At 35.7% G+C, this 24,537-nt stretch overlaps 1 protein-coding gene across 1 annotated transcript in view; it reads right to left on the reverse strand.

The window, feature by feature from the left end:
- LOC150092594 (thimet oligopeptidase-like) overlaps window positions 1–24,537 on the reverse strand; it is a 329,903-nt gene that overhangs the window by 95,606 nt on the left and 209,760 nt on the right. Inside the window, exon 10 of the mRNA XM_090414823.1 lies at window positions 22,574–22,678. Within this exon, the coding sequence (XP_090270949.1) occupies window positions 22,574–22,678 (105 nt within the window). The remainder of the gene's footprint in view (window positions 1–22,573; window positions 22,679–24,537) is intronic.

Raw genomic sequence — 24,537 nt, forward strand, 5'->3', positions numbered from 1 at the left:
ATTTTTCAGTCAGGGCTAAGTTAACCAGCATAAGATGGAATAGCAGGATTTTTCCTGCTGGTAATGTACGTTTTTGACAAAACATAAAAATCTGTGTGTGTGAACACAGAAATGATTACCCAGACATGCTGAATAGGTATTACATGTTTCTGAAAATGATGATGATGCTACTAATTAAAAATCTGTCCCTTCTCTAGTCAATGCCAGGTAAAGTGGAGCATCAGTTCTTTCTCCACAGTCCTCCATAATTACTAATATCCTCTGTTTGATATATACATACTGCTATCCTCTATCTTTATTGCCTTGCCACTGACTTCATCTCCTGTAGGACATCTTCCATTTCTAATGCCCAAATTCTTAGCATTTAGGCATTAATATATGACCAAACTCTTTTTTTGCCCAGACTTGCCTATCATGGAGTTCTTAGCTTTAGCTAGCACTGTATAGTAAATTTAACATCAAACACTTTGCTTGCCTGGTCTATGCATCAGCTCATCTATATAATTTCATATTTATAATATTTCATGACATCTAACTATTTGCAATTTTTGATACTTTCCCCATCAAGAGATATGTAAGTTTTTATCAATATTTTGACATATTGCTTTATTATTTCATTCTGCATTTAGAAACTTTTTAATTTTTCTGTCATTCAGACTCCACATTCCATGTCATCTACAAATATCTACTTCTTAGACCCTATATTACTAAAATTGATGATTTCGGCAATCTTTCATGAGCAACATTCACATTACAAAAAAAATAAATAAATAATAAAGACGGACATATACAACATGACTGATTAACACCAAAGTAAACTAAAGATTATTACTTACAGTAATGACACTTATGTCATGTGTATTTCTGTGTTTCTCTGAATCCTGACTTTTCTATATATGCAGAGTACTTCATTAAGTGCAAATATTTGCATCTAATGAAGTCCTTTAAAAGAATGATGAAACCATTAGTGCTATTAAAGTTAACAGTTGGCATTAACAAGCCATATAAACAAAACCCCATGTCCAACTATTACTGGGAAAGCCCAGTAATAGTTGGACATGGGGTTTTGTTTACAGTGGTGCCTTGGTTAACGATGGCAATCTGTTCCAGGATTACCGTCATTAACCAAAACCGTCGTTATCCAAGGAGCGATTCCTCATAAGATTTAATTGAAAATTGATTGATTTGTTCCGGCTCCTCTCCACAACCATAGTACATATTAAAAATGCAGATAAAATTCATTTTAAATGTCATAAAAATATGGTAAATATCATTTATTTATTATACAGTATATGTATTTGCTACAAAAAAATTAACATTAATAAAATGAATTGTTCATGAAGACAGTTTTTAATCATCAATCCTCACCAGAAGGACAATTGGGCTCACTTCAGAGTTTTTTGACAAATGGACCTGAAAAAAAACATGTCTAGGGTTGTTTGCTTCTGCCTCTTTTTTAAAATGTTTCTAAAAAACTGCATGGACTTTTCATTAAATAGATCTGCAGTTCTGATAACCTCAGATTTGTTTGGATTCCATTTCATAGCAACATTTTGAACTTCCTCCCACTTTGCCAAAACATTTTTGATTTCATCAGTCGTAATTTGTTCTTTCTCTCTATCCTCATCTTCAGATGAAATTTCCATTTCCTTTTCTTCACACTGCTGCTTGAAAAGTTCTTTTAGCTCGTCAGTAGTCGGTTGTCGGTCATGCATCTCCAATAATTCTTCACCATCTTCTTCCAAGTTAAGATCATGAGCAGTTGCCACAACATCCTTTACCTATTTGTGTCCTTCATCTGAAGTTTCTTCATTACCAAAGGAAGGACACAGTTTCCTCCATGCTGCTTTGAGACATTTCATTGCTACTTCTTGTCAAGCCTTTACAATTAACCTAATTGCTATGACAATGTTGAATTCCTCCTTCCAAAATTTTCTTAGGGTTATGTTGGTAGCCTCACACATTTCAAAGCACCTGGTAAAAAGTGTCCTTGTGTAAAGTTTTTTAAAATTTGCAATTATCAGCTGATCCATAGGTTGAATCAGAGATGTAGTCTTAGGAGGAAGAAAAATCACCTTGATAAAATCTAATTCCTCTGGTAGCTCTTCTTGTATGCCCGTTGGATGGCCAGGTGTGTTATCCAAGGTTAAAATGGCTTTTAGAGGCAGATTGTTTTGCTCAAGATAGGCGTTGACAGTTGGTCCAAACACTTCGCGAATCCAGTCTCTAAATTCTATTCTTGTGACCCAGGCTTTACTGTTAGACTTCCACAAAAACCGAGATTGGATTTAGAGACAAAGAACTTTTTAAATGCTCGGGGATTCTCTGAGTGGTAGATTAACATTGGTTTTATCTTGCAGTCTCCACTTGCATTTCCTGCTAAAAGCAATGTTAACCTATCATTCATTGGTTTATGCTCAGGAAGTGTTTTTTCTTCTTTTGTGATAAATGTCCTGTTAGGCATTTTCTTCCAAAATAACCCAGTCTCATCACAATTGAAGACTTCTTGAAGTAGGTATTCTCCTTCTTCTATAATTCTTGTAAAGCTATTGACAAATTTATCTGCTGCTGCTGTGTCAGCACTAGCTGCCTCTCCGTGTCTGACCACACTATGAATTCCTGTTTTTTTTTTTATAAAGTTGTCAAACCAACCTCTACTACATTTGAAATCATCATCATCTACCTCAGAACTTGATCCCGAAGTCTTATTTTTCAAATCTTGATAAATCTCTTTAGCTTTCTGACAGATTTCATTTTGAGATGTAGTATTTCCCGGCATTTCTCTTTCTTTGATCCAAATTAGTAATAGATTTTCCATTTGCTCAAAAAGAAGCCCTCTGAATTCCACCCTGAAGTTCCCTTAGCAACCTTAACTACCATAAGTTCTTCTTTCTTAGCCAAAATGGTTGATATTGTAGAATGATTGGTTTCATATATTCGAGTTAGCTGCATAACTTTAACACCTTCATGATGTTTTGCTATTATTTCTTTCTTCTGTTCAATAGAGAAAATTTTTCTGTTTTTTTTTCCCTCACTAGCTCCCATTTTGTCGCACGGTGAAAAAAATTCACTCTATGAAAAAAAGATATGCAAAATACGGTATTATTACAAATTGTACAACACTAAGACAAGGAATACAAAGAACATCTCGTCACCTGAAAATAAAAGTAAAAGTTCAAAAAAAAACTTTTTGAAATAAAAGTTAACAGTTAAATTAGAAAAATTTTTGACTTAGTGCATTTTGCTTGTAGGGTGATGATATTAGATACAGCACTTACCATAACATACACTGATTACCAGCATATAGATACAACGATTATTATACAGATGAGATTTGATTTTGCCTTTTGATGGCAAACGAACAATGACACACACCTTCCGATTTATTCTCTATATGAACCAACACAAAAAATAAATGTTTAACATACTCATTTTCATCATAAAACACATTTATAATCACACATTTTAAATAAAGCACAGTACACTACAAGAAAAGAAACAATAAATGGAAAACGTAAACAGTTGGCTATGATGGGTCAAACATATCTGAGCTTCACAGCTATGCCGCGTGGCTGTTCTCTATTCGACAATGTCTTCCCGCACAAGGCTGAGTGCAATCAAAAAATTCCGGTATTTTAGATCTGACAGAGGTTCACATAATCGAGAATGAATATGACCATGTTGCCACCAATTGGTGAGAGTGATCATAAGATCTTGACCTGGGAGGTGGCTAAATGTGTGGAATTTTCAATTAAGACAGGATACATGTGAAATTATCGGGCTGGTAAATAGGACAAGCTTCGGAGATTGCTTGGTTCAGTGCTATGGCATATAAAACTGCAAGGGCTGGATGTTGATAGTGCATGGGAGTGGTTAAGGAGCGTTTGCAGGAGGTAATGGTCGACTGTATACCTACAGTCGACCATTACCGAATTTAACTCCTACTTGATTTACCGAATAGTAAATCAAGTAGGAGTTAAATGGATGAATAACACTATTAAGCTTGAGCTGCAAATCATCCAGGTGGAGACATTGTAGTAACGAGAGAGGCAAACACTTATATGGGAACTGAGATAAATGAAATTTAGATGTATAGCATATTTAAAGAACCTTAATGTTAATACTGCTATTGGATTAGATGGTATACTAGCTTGAGTTTTATGTGAAGGTGCTGGGAAATTGTTAATGTTTTTGACCACATTGTTTAATTTAAGTCTCGGCTCTGGGTTAGACCCAAGGGGATGAAAAGAGGGGAAAAAATTTCCATTGCACAAAGGAATTTGCTCCAAGACTGATGAGCAAATTACTGATCAATTGGCATATCAGGAATTATTGTAAAGGTAATGGAGAAGTTGGTCAAGAGCAAAATACAGGAATGGATAGATAGAAATGGGATACTGTATTGAGGACTAACATGGTTTTGTGAAGGGTAGGTCATGCCTCAGTAACTTGCTGGCATTTTATAATACAGTGACAGCTGGACTTTTCAAAAGCCTTTGATAGGATACCATATAGAATTATAATCAATAAACTGCAGCACATGTGGATGGATATAGAATTAGCAAATTGGATAAGAGGGTGGTTGATGGACAGATATCAGAGAGTAGTATACTCAGGAGTGGAATCCAGAAGGCTTGTGACTAGTGGCCATGACATAGGGCTCTGTTCTTGGGCCACTACTATTTAATTTGTACTTTAATGATATAGGAGAGAATCTGAGAGAAACTATTCAGTTGTTTGTCAATGTAACACTGGATAGAACAATAGTTAATACAGAAGATGTTAAAATTTTCCAGGATGATTTAAATAGACTGGTAATCTGGGCAAAGGAGAATGGATGTCAATTTAATGTGGAAAAGTGTAAGGCTATGTATTTTGGGGTGAAAAGATTACCAGCTGTATATCACATTGATAGAACTGTATCCCATGAAATTGACGAAGCCAGAAATTTGGGAGTGTTAGTGGACAGGGAGTTAAAGTTTAGAGGGCACATGGTAAAAGTGGCTAAAGCAGCTCATCAGATTACCTTGATAAGATCTCATTTTGACTAATGCACTCAGATCTGGTTACCTGGGTTTCTTAGCAATGAAGAAGAGGAGGAGAGGATCCAGAGGCGAGTGACCAATATGTAGCAGGTTTATGGACTGAACTTTATAAGAACAGGTTGAAGATTTGAGAGCTACAGAAATTGGTTGACAGATTTGGAAAAGGGATGACATGATTGAGACACAAATTACTGAAGAGTTTTTACAAGATTAATACGGAAGAAAATAAGTGCCATCCTTGGAAACTGAGCAGGAGAATAGTTATCAAGGGTGTTAGAAGAGATTTTGCTTGGAGAGTGGTGAATAAGTGCAATATGTTGCGAGTCTGTTGTGGGTGCCATGACTGTGAATGAGTTCAAAGCAAAGTATGATACTGTGCAAATGTTGGATAGTGCTTAGCATGGTGTTTAGGGCTTTCCTCAATGAGTTTAAAGACTCCATGGAGTAAGTAGCCTGTAATGATAATAATAAAAATAGACCTAAAACAATTTGCTCCAATGTAAGTTCTCAGGCAATAATTATAAATTATTACCAATCCACTTATAAGCAATGGCTATAGCAAAGAGGCCAACAAATTATTCACAAAACTACATCTAAAAATGGAAATAATATAAAAAAAAAATCAGCTAACGCCTTTTTATTCCCGTATACGGGGAGTAGGCGAGGCCATTTAGCCCTATCTAACTTTTTTATTTCCTGGTTTTTCCTCCTGGAAATAATATAGATTACACAAAAACCATTGCTATTTCAAGAATTAAAGGGCTATTAGAAAAAAATAAATAAAAGCTACACCATTACAACCTTAATGCTACTTTTAAACCCTATAAAAAAAAAAAAAAACTTTTCCTAGAAACCCTGCCCCCAAGCCCACCGATAATGGGATATACCAAATTTGGTGTAGATGTAACTTACCTTATATTGGTGAAACTGGATGCACAATTCCAATCCCTTAAAAAAAAAAAGAACATAAACAAGACATCATGTTTAACAATTCTAGTAAATCAGGTCTCACACCATACCGAATTACTGGAGAGGTACTTAATCCTTATATCATACAAAAACCTGGTCTGAACACAAATTAAAGGAAGTCTGAAATTTTGATCAACCATACTAATTTAAACAAAAAAAATTGTTTTTTTGTTTAATGGCACACATTCAATGGCACGCATTCAGCCTACATAACTACTGTGTCCAAATCCTCCCGCACACCCTCATTTTATGATTCTAAGCAATAATTTCAACTCTTATTTAATATACGAGGGCTATTCAATAAGTAATAAGACTAATTTTACTGTCGTGAAACCACTCATCACAATATTAATTTCTGTGGAATAAAGAAATGTTGCTGTATGTATTAACAAAAGAGGTTGATAGATGGTGTATACGGGCTGATGTGCCAGAGTGGCACGTGACTAAACGCAAGTGCTTATCGGCGTGCCTACGAAGTGCGACCAGTCTTCGAAATGGAAGCGTCCTTGGAACAGCGTTATGCGATTAAATTTTGTGTGCGTTTGCAAAAATTGGCATCGGACACTTTTAACATGATACGCAAAGCTTTCCACGATGAAGCAATGTCGAGGGCAAGTGTTTTTCGCTGGCATAAAACTTTTAAGGAAGGAAGGCAAAATGTGGAAGATCTTGAACGTGAGGGAAGACCTTCAACGTCCATCACAGAGACAATGATCAACACAGCAGCGATTATCATCAAGGAGGATCACAGAATTACAGTATGCCAGCTGCATGTTGTCCTGAATATTTCTGTGGGAAGTGTTCACTCAATCATGGCTGAACATTTGGGACTGAAACATGTTTGCGCCTGATGGATTCCCAAACTCTTGACACCGGAGCAAATGCAGCATCGAGTGGATGTGTGCACAGAATGGAAAGAAAGACTGAAACAAGAAGGCGACAACTTCTTAAAACATATCATTACAGCAGATGAAGCTTGGGTGTATCACTATGACCCTACAATGAAACAACAAAGCAGTGAATGGAAGCATCCATCTTCGCCTACCCTCAAGAAAGCAAAAACTGTAAAATCGGCTAGTAAAGTTATGACCATAATGTTTTTTTGACTACGAAGGCATTGTTTACCAACACGCTGTAGAACCCGGAAATACTGTAAACGGCTCATACTATACAGATGTTTTACGGACAATGGTACAGCATGTCAAAAGGAAGCGTCGATTGCTGAAGAATGGCTTCTTATTGCATCACGATAATGCAAGGCCACATATTGTTACACCTGATATCTTAAGAATGTAGAATTCTCAGCTATCATGGTGTAACATGAAGAGAAATAAATTAAAAACCCCGCAAAAAGGAAATATTCTTGCATCCAATAAAATATAAAGGTGTTTGGTTGAACTAACTAACAAAAAGAAAGAATATATTAATGTTGTAATATGATACAAAAGAGAAAATTTAACTAAATAAGACAGAAAAGGATTATTCATAAAAGATGGTATGTGAGAGGCTAGAGATTAAAATATTAAGTAAATTCATAGAGAAAATTTGCAAGGGGATTAAGTTAGAGGCTAGCACAAGAAAAACAACAGAAAATCGCTTAGGGCCGATTCCCGGATTGAGACATTGTTTGGCTCGCCGACCAAAGGACGTTTGGCAGAAAAACGCCACCCTAATTGGTCGGCGAAGTAAAATCAAGAAGGGGGCAGAGAAAAGAAGTTAAAAAAGGTGCCATTAGGAGAGCAGGTATAAAAGGGTTGGAAACCCCCCCACGAGGCTTTTTGGTTTTTGTTGGTTCTGTTCCTCAGGAGTTCTCTATGAGCTCGGTGGCATAGGTTTCACGCGGTTTTCCTGAGTGGAGATTGGGGTTATATCTCCGTCGTCACAACATGGAAACAAAAGTGAGCGGGATTTCGATTCCGGATTTCCTATGTAAGAAGCGAAGAATGTCATAGAGTCAAAGAAAAGGAAACATATTCTTTATGTTTCAATTTCAGTGACAACCAAGAGAAAGGGAAAGCTATAAAGATATCGATATCCACGTCGCGAGTCCTACAGCCGTCATATAGATGATTCAAAGTGTGTCCTGAATTACGAAAGTTTAAGACCGTGTAAGCATAGTTCAACTCCAAAAGGAACGTAGGAGTAGCAGATTATCGGAGAGGTTATACCAAGCTAGTTCAATCAGAAGAAGGTAAAGACCCATATGAAAAACTCAAGAAAGAAAGGTACTGTAAAATATATCTAATGTTAACTAAAATTTGTCTGTAATAAGTATCATTATTCTAATACAGAACTGTTGAAGTGACCAAGGAAAATTTATACTAGGACTTTAGTATCTGACAGAATATATTAAAAGTAAGCTGGCTAGTGTTAATGTTATGTGAATAATTAAGTGTCCTGAGAATTTTGCATGTCTATTGTAATGTATAGGAAAGTTAAAATGTCATAGTTGTGTGTTAGTGCAGAAAAAGGTTTAGTTAATTTGAATAGTTAAATAGTGAGAATTAATCTTATTTGTCCATGTCAAATGAATTTACGTGTTGAATGTGAATGGCGGCATGATCGTAATACTAGTTATGTGTTAGTGCAGTAAATGGTTTAGTTAATCTACTTAAGTTTGAATAGTTAAATAGTGTGAATTAATCTTATTTGTCCATGTCAAGTGAATTTATGTGTTGAATTGTTATGGCGGCATGATCGTAAGACTCCTTATAGGATCATAGCCTAATTACTTGTAATAAGCTAATGTTAGTTTGTAAGTATTTAGTTTAGCATTAAATTGAGTAATCACAAAAATTGAATTGTACCATGTTAAGGAATTTAATAAACCTTTGTTCAATGATAAAAGAGTTGTCTGAAATTGCTGTCCAATGCACCACTTGAAAAATACGAACCTAATCACGTGGGAAATTAATGTGTTAAGAAACGAGATAAAGTGTCATGACTGCAACATTGTTTCACTTTCAGACATATTTTAGTTCTTTCTCCTTGTTTTTGTACATAATATCTCAAACTAAATATCAAATAAGGCGCAGTATAAATACAAATATTAGGGGTACTAAGGGGAGAAATAACTTAAGTATTAGTAAATTTTTTGGTGATATCTCGTGCGTAGATAATAGTTGAACATAGCTAAGCAGAATTTCTCTAATTGGAATAAAAATCATAAATTGGGACACAACAATATTGCTCGTTGTGTAGTGGATGTTTTGCAGAAGAACAACATAGATATCCTACCACACCCTCCATACAGTCCTGATCACGCACCGTGCGATTTCTGGCTGTTTCCTCAGCTCAAGAAACCACTAAGAGGCTGCCATTTCGAAAGCAACAAAGCATGTGTAAAAGCTGCAGAGGCGATTTTTGAAAGAACTCTCAAAAAACGGACTTTCACATGTGTTTAAGAAGTGGACGCAACGTTGGGACAAATGCATTGCGTCTCACGGTAGTTACTTCGAAAAAGACCATGTAAATGATGACGATTAAAGGTAATCTGTTTTCTGTATAAATATAGTCTTATAACTTATCGAACAGCCTATGTATTAGCCACCATCAATACTGTTTGTTTTAATTTATATGTGGGTAATCTCTAGCCAAACAAATAATCAGTACAATCAATCTGCAGATTAATGACAGTGGGAAGGATTCGACAGAAGACATACATCTAGTTGCTGATGATGCAAAGATAGGTAAAGTAGTCAGGAATGCGGCTGATATGCAGTACTTGCAGAATGATTTGAATAGGTTGGAATTGTGAGGAATGGAAAATGGATGTCAGTTCAATGTTAGTAAATGAAAAGTCTGTACTTTGGCACAATTAGATATCCAATGCCATATTATATTGGTGGGATTATGCTAGAAGAAACTAATGAGGCTAGGATCTTGGAGTGTTAGTAGATAGAAAGTTGATGTTCATTGGCCATGTGGCAAAGGTTGCAAATACAACTCAAAAGATAATTGCAATGCTGAAAGGAACTTTGACATGTAAAGATAAGAATGCCTTTTTGACTAATTACAGGGCCTTGATAAGACTCACTTGACTACTGCATGCAGATCTGATCTTCTGGTTAACACTGTGGTTCTGACACAGTGGAGAGAACGCAAAGGTGTGTGTTAAAAAAATGATATCAAGATTCTACATGATTTGTAGACAGCAGACACTAGCAAATAGGAAAAACAGGGGTGATTTGATTGAGACTTACAAACGTCTGAAAGGGTCATACAGGATTTCAGCTGATGGAATTGTTTTATTTTATGGAAGGTGGATAAAGGACAAGAGGGCACTGTTGAAAGCTGAGAAAGGGATGAGATCTAGAGTTTTTTCTTGTAGAGTGGTGCATGATTGGAATGGATTGTCACTGGAAGTTGTGTGCATGCAAGCAGTGTGAAAGAGTTGAAGAACAAGTACAATAGCTGACTTGTGTAGTATGTGACCACCCTCAATGAGTCCCCGACTACTTGGAGGTCTATCTTAATAATAACAATACTCTAGCTTTCATATAGTTGTTTTTTTCCATATCAGGGCAGTAGTGTGTTTTTAGCATACTATGCATACTTTAATGCAGCTTGTTTCTTTGCATATGTGTGTAATCACATCAATATGCGGAGTATATATGATATGGTTAAAGTGATAAATCTGGTTATTATTAATAATTATTGATTAAAGTGAATAATTAGTATTATTCACTTTAACCGGTTAAAGTAAATAATTCCTAGAGGAGTCTGTTAAATGTAATAAAACCATGTTTATAGGTTTTGTATATCATCATCATCATTATCAAATTCCTGCCATGTACCCTCAAGGGGTGTACAGGATATGATAGTACTACATGAAAAAAATTACATCATTACTAACTTCCTATCTACAATTTTCCTTCAAATCAGTCTGTTACTTGTCAAGACTACAACATTATCAGATCTTATATTTCTATCGTCTAAGGCACTTTGTACCATTTCAATCCACCTATACCTTGGTCTTACTCTAGGTCGTTTTGCTGCCAACCTGGCAGAGAACACTTGTTTTGCTAATCTTTCTTCGCCCATTCTGTTTAAGTGACCATACCACCTGAGATTAGCTCTGTGAACGCATTCCTGGATGCTGACAATGTCAAGTTCTTTCCTAATATCCTCGTTTTTAATATGATGATGCCACCTATAATTTTCTCAGGACTCTCATATCTGCAGTCTCTAGTCTTTGGTCAAGTGTTTTATTTCTGACCCAGCTCTCAGATCCATAAGTTAAAACTGGTTTGAACACCGTCTTGTTTACAGCTAATTTAGTTTTCCGACTAATTTCTCTCTTATTCCATATGCATTGATTCAATTGACTTCCAAATAAAACAGCTTTGCTGATTCTGTTGTCTATTTCTATACTTAATTTACCATCTTCACTAAAAATCGTGCCTAAGTAGCTGAAATGTTTTACTTGTTCCACAGGTTTCCATTCACAACACAGTTGACATTTTCAATGATTCTGCCTATTTTCATTGTCTTTGTCTTTTTAATGCTGACCTTCATACCATATCTATTACAACAGTTATTCAATTTAGTCAGAGAATCTTGCTGACTTGTAGTGGATTTATTGATAAGTATAACATCATCCGCATAAAGCAAAGTGCTGACATTAACGTCTCCAATTTTGATATCATGTTTAATACCACTTTCCTTCATGATGTGATCGATATAGATAATGAATAACAGAGGGGATAATCTACTTCCTTGTCTCACACCAGATTTAACATTAAACCATCTTCCTGTACTTCCTTCAATTCTAACTGCTGACTTACAACTCAAATAAAGACTAAGTATTGCTTGATATAATGCCCCATCGACACCATATAACTGTAACGTATTGAACAGCTTCTCTCTTGGCACCTTGTCATATACCTTTTCCAGATCTACAAAACTCAAATAGAGATCTCTATTATATTCCCATTCTTTCTCGACTATTTGTCGTAAAGTGAAGATCTGATCCTGACAGCCTCTATTTGGCCTGAATCCACCTTGTTCTTCACCAAGCTTTCCTTCAACAATTCTTCTTAACCATTTCTCAATTATACTTGCATAGATCTTGCCAGGAATACTCACTACGGAAATACCTCTGTAATTCTCACATTCAGTTTTATTTCCCTTTTTAAATATGGGTACTATGAAAGCTCTACTCCAATCATCAGGAATTCATCCCTCTGTCCAGGCTTTCTGAACTATGCAGTGCAGCCACTGTAAGACTCTTATACCCCCATACTTCAATTTCTGGTCGAATATCATCTACTCCTGCTGCCTTTCCACATTTCAAGCCTTTCATGGCTTTTTCTACTTCAAGTATGGATATGTATTCCTGGCTGCATACCTGGTCAGTGTTTTTTACCACTGTGCTGTCATCACTGCTTGTTTCATTTAGCAGTTTTTCAAAGTAATTACTCCATACTTCAAGGATATCTTTTTCTCCTGTTTTCATGTCACCTTTATTATCTCTAACTCCTTTTACAGCACTCTTTCCTCCATTCCTAAGCTTCTTCAACAACCTCCAGAACATTTTGCCACCTTCTTGATATTTATTTTCTATATTCTTGCCAAAGTCCTCCCATGACTTTTGTTTAGCTAGTTTTACACAGTGTTTTGCATTCTTGCATTTGTCTCTGTATTCTCTAAGACACAAGCTGACTTATTTGACAGGAACTTTTGATATGCTTTCTTCTTTTCCTTCACTGCCTCTTTAACTTCCTATGTCCACCATGGAGTTCTAATTTTTGTATCCTTGCAGACAACTTCACCACATACCTCTCTAGCTGAATCAATCAGGGCTTTCTTCAAGGCTTTCCACTGAATCTCCATGGAATTTGATTCCTGTTCTCAAACTCTTTCATTTTTTCTTTAATAATCTTCGTGTATTTTAGTCTACAGTTCACATCTGAGAGCTGCTCAACTTTTATTTGCTTTAAAACTTTCTTACATGTCATTCTTTGCAACATGAAATTCAATTTTATCCTACTCAAGACTAAATAGTGATCACTTCCAATTTCAAATCCTCTGTACACTCTGGTGTCCTGCACCAGGGAGAAAACATCACTATCAACAATAACATAGCAATGAGACTTTTCTTATTCCTTGCCTCTTCTCTCCATGTGAATTTGTGCACATTTTTAGGTTGGAACATGGTGTTAGTAATAACCAGTCCATGTCCTGAGCAGAAATCCAACAGATATTTGCCATTATTATTAGCTTTGCTCTTTTCTCCAAATTTTCCCAAAATATTTTTGTATGTCTCACAATCATTTCCTACTCTGCTATTTAGATCCCCAACAAGGACCAACTTTTCCTTTTTCATTGTCTCAGTTGCTTTTTCTAAAGCTTCAAAAAATTCCTCCACTTCTACCTTAGTAGAACCTTCTGTGGGACCATAGGCACAAATAAGTCTCATTGTCCAGTTCCCCATTCTCATATTTTCCCACATTACTCTACTTGAGACTGACTGCCATTTAAGAAGATTAGCCTCATATTTTGTGGCTACTCCTTCTTTTCCTTGATTGTCATTGCCTGAATATAACATTTTGTATTTATTGCTCAGAAAGATCTCACCAGTTTTGGTCTTTTTTGTTTTCTCATCCCTATTATGTCGATCTGGTACTTATCTAATTCCTCAGCTAGTTCCATTTCTTTGCCATTCAGGCTTCTTACGTTGATAGTACCGATCTTTAACTCTGGTGATGTTGACTTGGGGTTTGTTTTCAGATTTGTTCCAGTAGCTGACTTTTTGTTGTTCGCCCTGGTTCCCTGGCGAAAACAACGGGGAGTGGGGCCTTGTTTAACTGGGCGACACCTCAGCCGGCATGAAATTTTGTCATGTTGTACCATCATTTTTTATTTTGGTTTGACCAATAGGAATAAAATTTGGTCGGCTAAATCCCAAATTGCCAGCCCATCCTCGTTCGTTCAGTATCCAAGTAGATACCCAACAGGGTGTACCACGAGAAGGTGAGGATTGGACATTAGGTCAGAAGCCCTGGTCGGTTCTCCGCATTCCTTTAAAGGCTATGTGGAGGTCTCTTCTCAGTTATACAGCTTTGATCCTAACAGCTTAGGTTAGGTAAGTTAAGGTCAGTTTATAATGAAAAAAGTAAGGAAAGTACTTCTTTCGCACTCAGTGAAAGCAGAAATCGTTATAAACTAACCTAACCTTTATTGGTTAGGTTAGTTTATGTTAGGTTAGATTAATTTATAATGAAAAAAGTAAGGAAAGCACTTCTTTTGCACTCAGTATAATCAGAAATTATCATAAACTAACCTAACCTTTATTATTTGGAAATCATTATAAACTAACCTAACCTTTATTGGTTAGGTTAGTTTATAATGAAAAAAGTAAGGACAGTACTTCTTTTGGGTTAGTTTATAATGATTTCTGATTATCAACTAACCTAACCTAACCTAAACTAACCTGGATGTCGCATGTCGAACCAGAGTGTAGTCATAGTTTGTCGTGGGCAGATTAATGGGGATGAAAGATAACATTGTCGTGGGCTGAGCTTAATGATTGCGGGTAGATAAATGGGGATTACAAATAAAAGTTGTTGTGGGCAGATGAATTGGGATAATAAATAAATCAGAGAACTGATCAGTGTTTTTCTCCATTGATGAGGAAAGAGGTACAGTAACGCCGTTTATCTATTTTCCTCATTCATCTGCCAACAACAACTTATTTGTTATCCCCATTTATCTGCCCGCAATCATTAAGCTCGGCACACAACAACGTTTATCTTTCATCCCCATGAATCTGCCCATGTCAAACTACGACTACACTCTGGTTCAACATGCGACATCCAGGTTAGGTTAGGTTAGGTTATAATGATTTCTGATTTCACTGAGTGCAAAAGAAGTACTTTCTTTACTTTTTTCATTATAACCTAACCAATAAAGGTTAGGTTAGTTTAGATTATAATGATTTCCAACTGATAAAGGTTAGGTTAGTTTATAATGATTTCTGATTTCATTGAGTGCAAAAGAAGTACTTTCCTTACTTTTTTCATTATAAACTAACCTAACCTGTTATAATTTCTACTGAGAATGAAAACCTATATATAAAACCTATAACATGTTTTTATTACATTTAACAGACTCCTCTAGGAATTATTCACTTTAACCTGTTAAAGTGATTAATTCTTGTAAATTATTCACTTTAACCGGTAATTATTAATAATAACCGGATTTATCATTTTAACCGTAACATATATACAAGGTCATACACAGAAAAAACAAGAATGTGCCTGTATCTCTTTTTATTTAACAAATTGAGAAAATCAACTACGATCTCCTTCAAAATAATTCCCTTCTGAGTTGACATACAGCTACATACGATGCTGCCAACATTCAAAGCAATTCTGCTTATCATTTTCTGAAAGGCTTTTGAGGATCTCCGTCGTTTTTGCTTTCACATCTTCTACTGACAAAAAATGGTTCCTTTGAGCATAAACTTGATCTTTGGGAAGAGGTAGAAGTCGTAGGGAGCCAGGTCTGGCAAATAGGGTGGGTGCTCAAGCACAGTGATGTTGTGATTAACTAAAAACTGCATCACAGACTAAGCATTGTTGGCTGGCATGTTGTCTTGGTGCAATCCAAAATATCCAACCGTTTTTCCACAATTCTGTCATTTCCTTCTCACGTGTTCGTGTAATTTCATTAAGACTTCAAGGTAATACTGCTGATTTACCATCTGGCCACTGGGAACCCACTTTGCCATTACAATACTCTGGATATTGAAGAAAACAATCAACATGGCCTTGAACTTCGAATGACTCATAAATGCTTTTCTGGTCTTGAATATGTTGCTGACTTCCACTACGTTTGTCACTTGGTTTCCAGATCATATGTAAATATCCAAGTTTCATCACAAGTAATTACCAAATCCAACAAATCTGATTCATCCTTAATGCATTGCAAAAGGTCCAATCAAGGTTCCTTGCGACATTCCTTTTGTTCATCTGACAACACTTTTGGAACCATTTTGCACAAACCTTTTTCATGTTCAATTCTTCCCTTAAACTGCATCGAATACCTTCCCCGTCCAAATGAACTTTCTCAGCTATACCTCGAACAACAAACCTTCTGTCTTTTCAAATCACATCTCCACTTTTTTAATGTTGTTATTAGTAATTGTCGTGTGTGGGCAGTCTGGGAGATCATCACCTTTCATGCTTTCTCTGCCTTCCGAATATCATTTGTGCCATTCAAAAATGAGTGCACAAGATGCACTCTTTTCATCATAAGCCTCAATCAATAATTGAAAAGTTTCCGATGTGGATTTATTCAATTTCACATGAAACTTGATGTTAACTTGCTGTTCACTCTTGCACTCCAACATTTTCTGAACAAGGGTAAGAAAACTATACTTGAACATGCATCCACTCATACTGAATAAAGCGATGGAGTTGAGCCTTGACACGGTGACAGGTTAGAACATACTCTATAACCATCTCTTTGTCTCTCCCCTCCCACTCGCCATTACCAAGCTATAGAGTTAATCTCATTTTTTTCATGTCGGACCTCTGTGTGTGTGCATGCGCGAGTGTATGCATGCAGCAACAATTCATTTCAAAGGAAACATCTCTACTGTGGAAATACAGAGAGGTATAAGACAGGGTGACACAATCTCCTCAAAAAAAAAGAAGAATTATTCAAACTTCTTGATTGGAAAGGTCTGAAGACAAATGGAAGATATTTAAGCCATTTATGGTTTTCAGATGACATAGTTATCTTGACTTCAACCACACATGAATTACAGACTCATATCCATAACTCCAAATTGCTAGCAAAACAGCTGGCCTAGAGATAACCCTAAAGAAGACCCAAGTTATGTTCAACAGCTATGTCCAACCAGAAATAATAAAAATTGATAATGAAGAAATTAAACAAGTAGACCGTTACATATACTTAGGACAACAGATATTAATGGAGCAAAATATCATGGATGAAATTAAAAGATGCACGGTGCTTGGGTGGAAAGCATTTGGAAAATTACATTCAATATTCAAAAGCAAATTACCATTATGCCTGAAGAGAAAAGTTTTTAACCAATGTATTCTTCCTATATTAAGATATAGCTGTGAAACATGGACAGTAAATGCAAATGAAATTCAGAAATTAAGGTGCCCTCCCTCGATGAGTCTTTGGCCTCCCTGGAAGTGTCGTGTAATAATAATAATAATAATAATAATAATAATAACGGGATTACTTTTAGCGGCATCACAGTCGCCATTTTATAGTAGTTCAAATAGCATTTGCTGGTGCTGTAGAATTATTTCTGTATCATGGGATTATTTTATTCTCAGCCTTATGACTGAAAGGTTTTTTTACTTATAATCAAATGCAGAGTTAGTCTTTTTCCCACTTGAGATAATGGTACCAATTCCTCCAAGAGTGCGAACTCTAGGAATTGAAATTGCCATATGTGAAGAAGCGAGACAGGTAACTATGGTTTTAAAAGAGATGGTCAGTGCAAACAAGATTTATTCTTTTACCCCTTATGGAGGAGGGAAATATTTAACTATAGTTAAAGATGTGGAAACAAGGGACAAACTATTACAGGGTTTTACTTTCGAAGGCAGCACATTATTCCTGTTACAGGAATAATCGGGAGCCAGGTATAAACAGTAAAAATTGAAAGATTTCCAATGAAACATATAGAGAACAGTAATGAAATTCTTATACAGACATTTTTGAAATGGGGCAAGATTAGAAGTAAACAAAAGGGTTTATCAAGTGAAGATCCAAATTGGTTTTCTGGTGATGTTACCTTCACAATGGATATGAAGATGCCTATACGAAATTTTGTCAACATCAGTACAATCTGAATTATGGTAAATTATCCCGGAGTACAACGGCAATGCCTGCGTTGTGGTTTATATGATCACTTGAGTGGTAACTGCCCCAAATCTAAATGTTTCAACTGCATAGAGATTAGACATGTCACTAATAAGTGCCTCAAACCATGTCAGAAATGCGAAAGTTCTGAACCCCGCATTAACACCTGTCCGTTTAGAACTTTTGTGGAAAGAGTGCTGGTAGAGCCAATTAGGACACCATATATATCAGAGAGGCATAATGAAGAGCTCCCAGATTTTCATTCTAATAAAGACGGCACTTTTAAACAAACTACATGCAACCAAATCAGCTAGAAATTATCCCCGAAATTCCAGATCTGCGGGAGCAACTTTTCCAGTCAAATACTGACAGAACATCAGTTGAAATTACCAATAATGAACCTCATATAATAACTGAACAGGTACAAAATGAAATGCAAAAACATGCAACTGTTCTACAAGGAGAAACTGGAGAAGAAACAGAAAATAAAGTAAGACAACTGAAAGAACTTATTATGCAGACAAGGTGATCAAAAAAGAAAGATGAATTAATAAAAAAAATTGAAGATAAACAAAAAAAAAATTAAAAAAGGAACTACATCTAAAAGAAAAAGAAGTAGTAAAAAATATAAAGATGGAGAAGGCCGTTGGTCATCAAATGAAAACTCTTCAGGCTCAGAAGTAGTTATGGATTAAGAAGAACCAACTTGTGCTAATAAAGAGAAAGCAAGGGACACAATTAAAGAAAATACAATAAAGTTTACTGATTCAAAGTTTTCTCAGTACAGTTATCACCTACATGAAAAGAAAATAACCAGCTTTGAAATCAAGAATGATAGGCATGAAATTGAAATAATGGAATGCGACTGTAAAAAACTGGAAAACAGTTTACAAGAAGCAGGTTACACAACTGCTCCTTCATAGACTGAAGACCTCATCAGGTTCATTGAAAATTTAGAAGTTAAAGACTTACCAGTTACACTTCAATAATCATAGCATCTCCTTTCTGCATTGCCTCATTAAATGTATGAGGATTCCACAGGCAAATTAAACAAGAAATTATATGGAAACTTATGCTATGCCATAATATCAGGTTTCTGTTTCTCCAAGAAAAATACTTTTTCAGATATAAAGATATAAAAAGTTTAACAGATAGATATCCACTTCTTTCTTATTGGAGCTTTGGAAGATTTAACAGGGCTAGCGTAAGAGTTCTTATTCTTGGCCCTCCCTCTTTGGGTCATTCTGGAATATCCAAAGGGATGCAGAAGGGAGAATCTTGACAATAGATTAGAAATACTGTGGATGTGTAATAAGGTTTATAAATGTTTATGCTACAACCAGTAGAACAGTTAGACAAAAATTCTTCCAGGAATTGGAGCCATATTTATATGGTGTCCACCACATCATGCAGCTGGAGACTGGAATTGTATTGAAAACCCCACATTAGACAAAACAGTAGGACATCCCAGGAGTCGAAAAGCGGGATATGCACAGTCAAAAACATGTCTCGACAATGGAATTGTCGAGACATGACATATGGAGGATTAACAATCCTAATTTCCAGGCATACATGTATATGAATCAAAGTATTGGACTCATATTGATTGAATTTATATCTCTTCTTCCCTTATAAATAGGATAATTCAGATAAAACATCTTGACATCAGCATGTCAGATCATAATCCAGTTCTCTCTTCTGGACCATGAAGACTTCCACCAAATTTCCCATTAACCTTTACAACTAAATTCCAGACCCTCTGTTCAAATTGGAATATGTGGTTAAAATTCAAAGAAACAGTAAAGCAGAATATGATGGAATGGGGAAAGGAACAGGCTTTCCTCAAAAGGAAAACGTTGAAGGACCTGTATAAAGAGAGAAGCTGGTTCGTAACAAACCAACGCAATGGTACCGAATGTAATAACATCATTAGAAACATTAACATAGAGATAGAACTGGAAAGGCAGAAACAAGTAGAAGAAAGAAATTTTAAGATAAGAATACAGCAGCACTTAGCAGATAGCCCTTCAGCTGCATTCTTCAATAGACAAGTCACAAAATTTCGCAAAGAAAGGACCATCATTCAAATCTGCGTTGATGGAAAAGACATGTCCACCACTCAAGACATCCTCGACTCCTTTCAAAAACACCAAAAATCTGTTTGAAAAAAATAGTACTACTGTTGGAAATTATAACTCTCGGAACATTAATGGCTTTCCTGTTCATATCCAAGATGGACTTGACAGACCCATTACAGCATCGGAAGTTTCCACAGCCTATAAAGAATACCAAACAAGAAAATCACCAGGCCCTGAGGTCTAGGGACAGAACTTTATCACGAGGTCTGGGATTTTATTCTTCCCATTTTAGTTACACTATTTAATTCCTTTCTCTCATTAGGACACATACCAAGTGAATTTGTAGCAAGCCATACTGTCCTCATTCCTAAACCTAATAGAGATCACACCTCAATCAGCAGCTGGAGACCTATTTCTCTATCTAATACTGACTACAAGATATTTTTCCACATTATCAATATCATACCCAAGATGGACTCAAAGTGGGAATGAGATACATAATTAAAAGCACACAAGTGTATGGAGTACCAGGTCAAGCAGTAGAATTTAATCTATTTCTGCTACGTGATCTAATCCGCATAGTTAACACGAAAAAGCAATCCATGGCAGTGCTATCAGCAGACCTTACTCAAGCAATTTGATAATGTCCAGCATTTCTTTCTATTCCACATCCTCCAGCAAATCGGTGTAGGTAAAAAACTGCTATCTGTTATCAAAGGGGCCTATTCCAATTCAACCACCCGTTTCCTAGTTAATGGGTTCCTGTAATTGATACCAAAATCTTGCAGCTGTTGACACGAAAAAAAGTTTGCACAGAGAAGGCATGAGATACTCCCAATGGTTATCCCTATTTTTATTTTATTCCTTCGAAAATGTACTATAAGCCACTCTGAAGGAATAATATGTCATTCTGTGTGTTATAAAAACAACTTAAAAATTCGTCTTTCAAGAGGAACTGGAAAGAGTATTTCAGTTCCTCTTATATTTTATTCCTTCGAAAATATACTATTAGACATTTCGAAAGAACAATATATCATTCTGTTTATAAAAACAACTTAAAAAATTCGCCTTCAAGATTTTCAACTGGAAAGAGTACAGTCAGGTAATATTCCTTTCTGCCCAGAAATAAGCTGTAAGCTAACGGAGATTACTAACCCCCACTGAGAAACAGAACAATAGAACATGCCCAGTAGGCAACACACTAAAGAGCTTCAAGCAATATCTGAATATTTTACAGGTAGAAATTTTTGTTTGGTTTTTCCATCTTTCTTTATTCTGATATTGCATTTGTAGGATGACAGTGATTTTAAATATTAATTTCCCCTATTACCTATCCCATAAACTATCCCATAATTTCCTGATTTATAATAATCAGGAAATAATATGTATATTTTCTGATTTAAAATTTGCTAATTTATAATAATCACCACCTAGTTTCTGTATCAAAAAATTAAAGTTATGTGGAACAATAACGAATTAAATAAAAAATATAAAAAATAGAGAAAAATAACGAATTAAATAAAAAATATATCTATGTTTCATAACAGTTTTCGGGGGTGCGATAGTGATGCAGTGTGAGATTGGGGGGGGGGGGGGGGGGTTTGAACTATCAAAGGTGAAATAAAGTTCAATTCTATTGTAAAAATATGGAAATGAAATTTCATTTGATGCATGTGCATACACATATTTTGAATGATAGAATATAAGCAAAAGTATCACTTACTTTAAAAATTGGAGCATAATATCTGAATTGTGCAGAAAATATATACATATAAATTTAAATCATAACTGTTAATTTCATTTTGTAATGATGACCAATTATACAGGGAAACGAAGAAAGTGAAAGTGCAAAGAACTGTAGATTACTATATAAAGAAAAAAATTTAGTGATATGATTAATGAATTTCATGTTATTCTCTATAAAGCAAAGTTGATCAAGCGCATGCTAAAGGAAATCTGTGAAGCATTATTTGATTTTGAACAAAAATAAAAATAATCTGGAACTTTGGCAGCTGGTTTTCTTTTCTTTAAAAAATAATATTTCAAATAATTATCGTGAATTAATTTCTTCAAGAACAAAGAAAATGTTTTGTCGAGTAAGCGATTAGAAAAAAATTAGCACAAAAAAATTTAAAATGAAATTGGTTCTCCAAGGTAAGGCAATATTCAAGTGAAGAAATTATGCAAGGATCTTTATTTTGTCAGGGCATTAAAATTGTATTGTACAATAAAAAGAGAAAACAAAAATATAATTTATATATTTTTAGTCTATCCAATATAACTAACATCCAGTTACCCAGCATAGAACAAGGAATTGCGTTTCTTGTTATAGGCAACTGAGATGCAGCTATGAACATGAGATAATCTGATTAAGTGTTCTCTTCAGTGTGAGGGTTTATCACACCTTCTAAATGGCATCACGGCCAAATTGCACTTCTTATCCATGTTCTTTCAACAGATGGGCTGAATTATATCCAGATTTAGCTGAACGTCTATAGATGTCCTAGCCGTTTGGGAGGTTAAACCAGGTATATAATTTCTTGGTATCTTTAATTTATAAATTAATATGGTTAAAAAATTAGTTCTCTAACAATGACTGATTCTTAAAGAATTACCAGAGCAGCTTACCTGTAGTTCAAACATAGCAGCATGTCCATACTTTCCCTCACGTGGAAAAAGATCAAGAAAGAAGTATCCCAGCAGCTGTTTTGTGCTTGCATCATTCACACTAAACTGAAATTACAAGAATTATGGAAAGGAAAGAAGCAAAGTAAATGTAATCTATAAACAAACATACAGCTATGCCAATAAGTCTTAACAAGATTTCAACAAAGTTTCATCTTCATAAAAGAATAAACATACTAATATTCAATAATAAATTTAGTTTAATCCTCTATCCAAGTGTGAGCAAACAAAGTTTGTGCCTGAAAATATCTTCAGGACTGAATACGGTGTTGTATTACCTTACTAGGGTAAGGTAGTAAAACACCGGGCAACTCGTAGCAAAGGTGGACCAAGCTAACATCACTCCTATCCCAGTATTTCCCATAATGCAAAACACATCTCCTTGCAGATATGTATAATGTTATGCATTAAGGGATTGGCCACTACCCAGACTAGTTTCAACCTTTATTGAGGTCTCTTCAGTGGGAGCCAGGCCCAGAGGTGGAGATACCAGGCAGAATCAATAGCAAGATCATCCTTACCTATAGGAGTTGCCAAAAGGTGTGCCACCTTTTTTTATTAAATTACTCTGGATTTAGAGAAAGATGTTGAAAGTTTATTTTACACTTGGTTAGACTATAGTAAATTTAGTTTAATCCTTTATCCAAGTGTGAGCAAACAAAAGTTTGCGTCTGAAAATATCTTCAGGACTGAATATGGTGTTGTACTACCTTACTGGGGTAAGATAGTACAACACCATGCAACTCATAGCAAAGGTGAACCAAGCTAACATCACTCCTATCCCAGTATCTCCCATAATGCAAAACACATCTCCTTGTGGATATGTATAATGTTATGCATTAAGGGATTGGCCACTACCCAGACTAGTTTCGACCTTTATTGAGGTCTCTTCAGTGACCTCGCTATTGCTTCTGCCTGGTATCTCCATCTCTGGGCCTGGCTCCACACTCAATAAAGGTCGAAACTAGTCTGGGTAGTGGCCAATCCCTTAATGCATAACATTATACATATCCGCAAGGAGATGTGTTTTGCATTATGGGAGATACTGGGATAGGAGTGATGTTAGCTTGGTTCACCTTTGCTATGAGTTGCATGGTGTTGTACTATTTTACCCCAGTAAGGTAGTACAACACCATATTCAGTCCTGAAGATATTTTCAGATGCAAACTTTTGTTTGCTCACACTTGGATAAAGGATTAAACTAAATTTATTATAGTCTAACCAAGTGAAAAATAAACTTTCAATACTAATATTCAGTTCATTAATGCTGAACAAATGTTGTACACACACACACACACACACACACACACACACACACACACACACACACACACACACACACACACACACACACACACACAGGGATTTGGGAGTAGTTGTAGTAGATAAAGAGCAGAAGTTTAGAAGGCATATTGCTAAAGTAGCCAGGATAACTCACAGGATTACTTGATTATTGAAGAATACACTAACAAACAGAGATAAGGAAATTATCATTCCGCTTCATAAAGCCTTGATATGAACACATCTGGATTACTATTCTCAGGTCTAGTCACACCTGGGTTTTGGAAGAGGTGGAGAGGATCCAAAGGTGAGTGACCAAGATGGTGAGTGGTATGTGACTGCAACAGTTGGTAGATATGTGGGAAAAAAAAGAAAAAAAAAAAAGGGGGATGAGAAAAACATTAAAGTTACTTATAGGCTTTTGTAGGACTGATGCAGGAGAAATCTTTCAACACTTGCTAGAACAAGAGGTCATCCCTGGAAGTTAGCAAGGAATAGATTTTTTGCTTGAAGAGTAGTGAATGAATGGGATGGGTTGCCTGAGTCAGTTGTGAGTGCTTTGTCTGTTAATAGTTTCAAGGAGGTATGACAGATATTGTGATGTTAGATTGGATCTCCCACATTGA

The sequence above is a fragment of the Typopeltis vanoorti genome, chromosome 25 (assembly GCF_054136105.1).
Source record: "Typopeltis vanoorti isolate ZY-2024b chromosome 25, IOZ_Tvanoo_1.0, whole genome shotgun sequence".
In the NCBI taxonomy this organism is placed as follows: domain Eukaryota; kingdom Metazoa; phylum Arthropoda; class Arachnida; order Uropygi; family Thelyphonidae; genus Typopeltis; species Typopeltis vanoorti.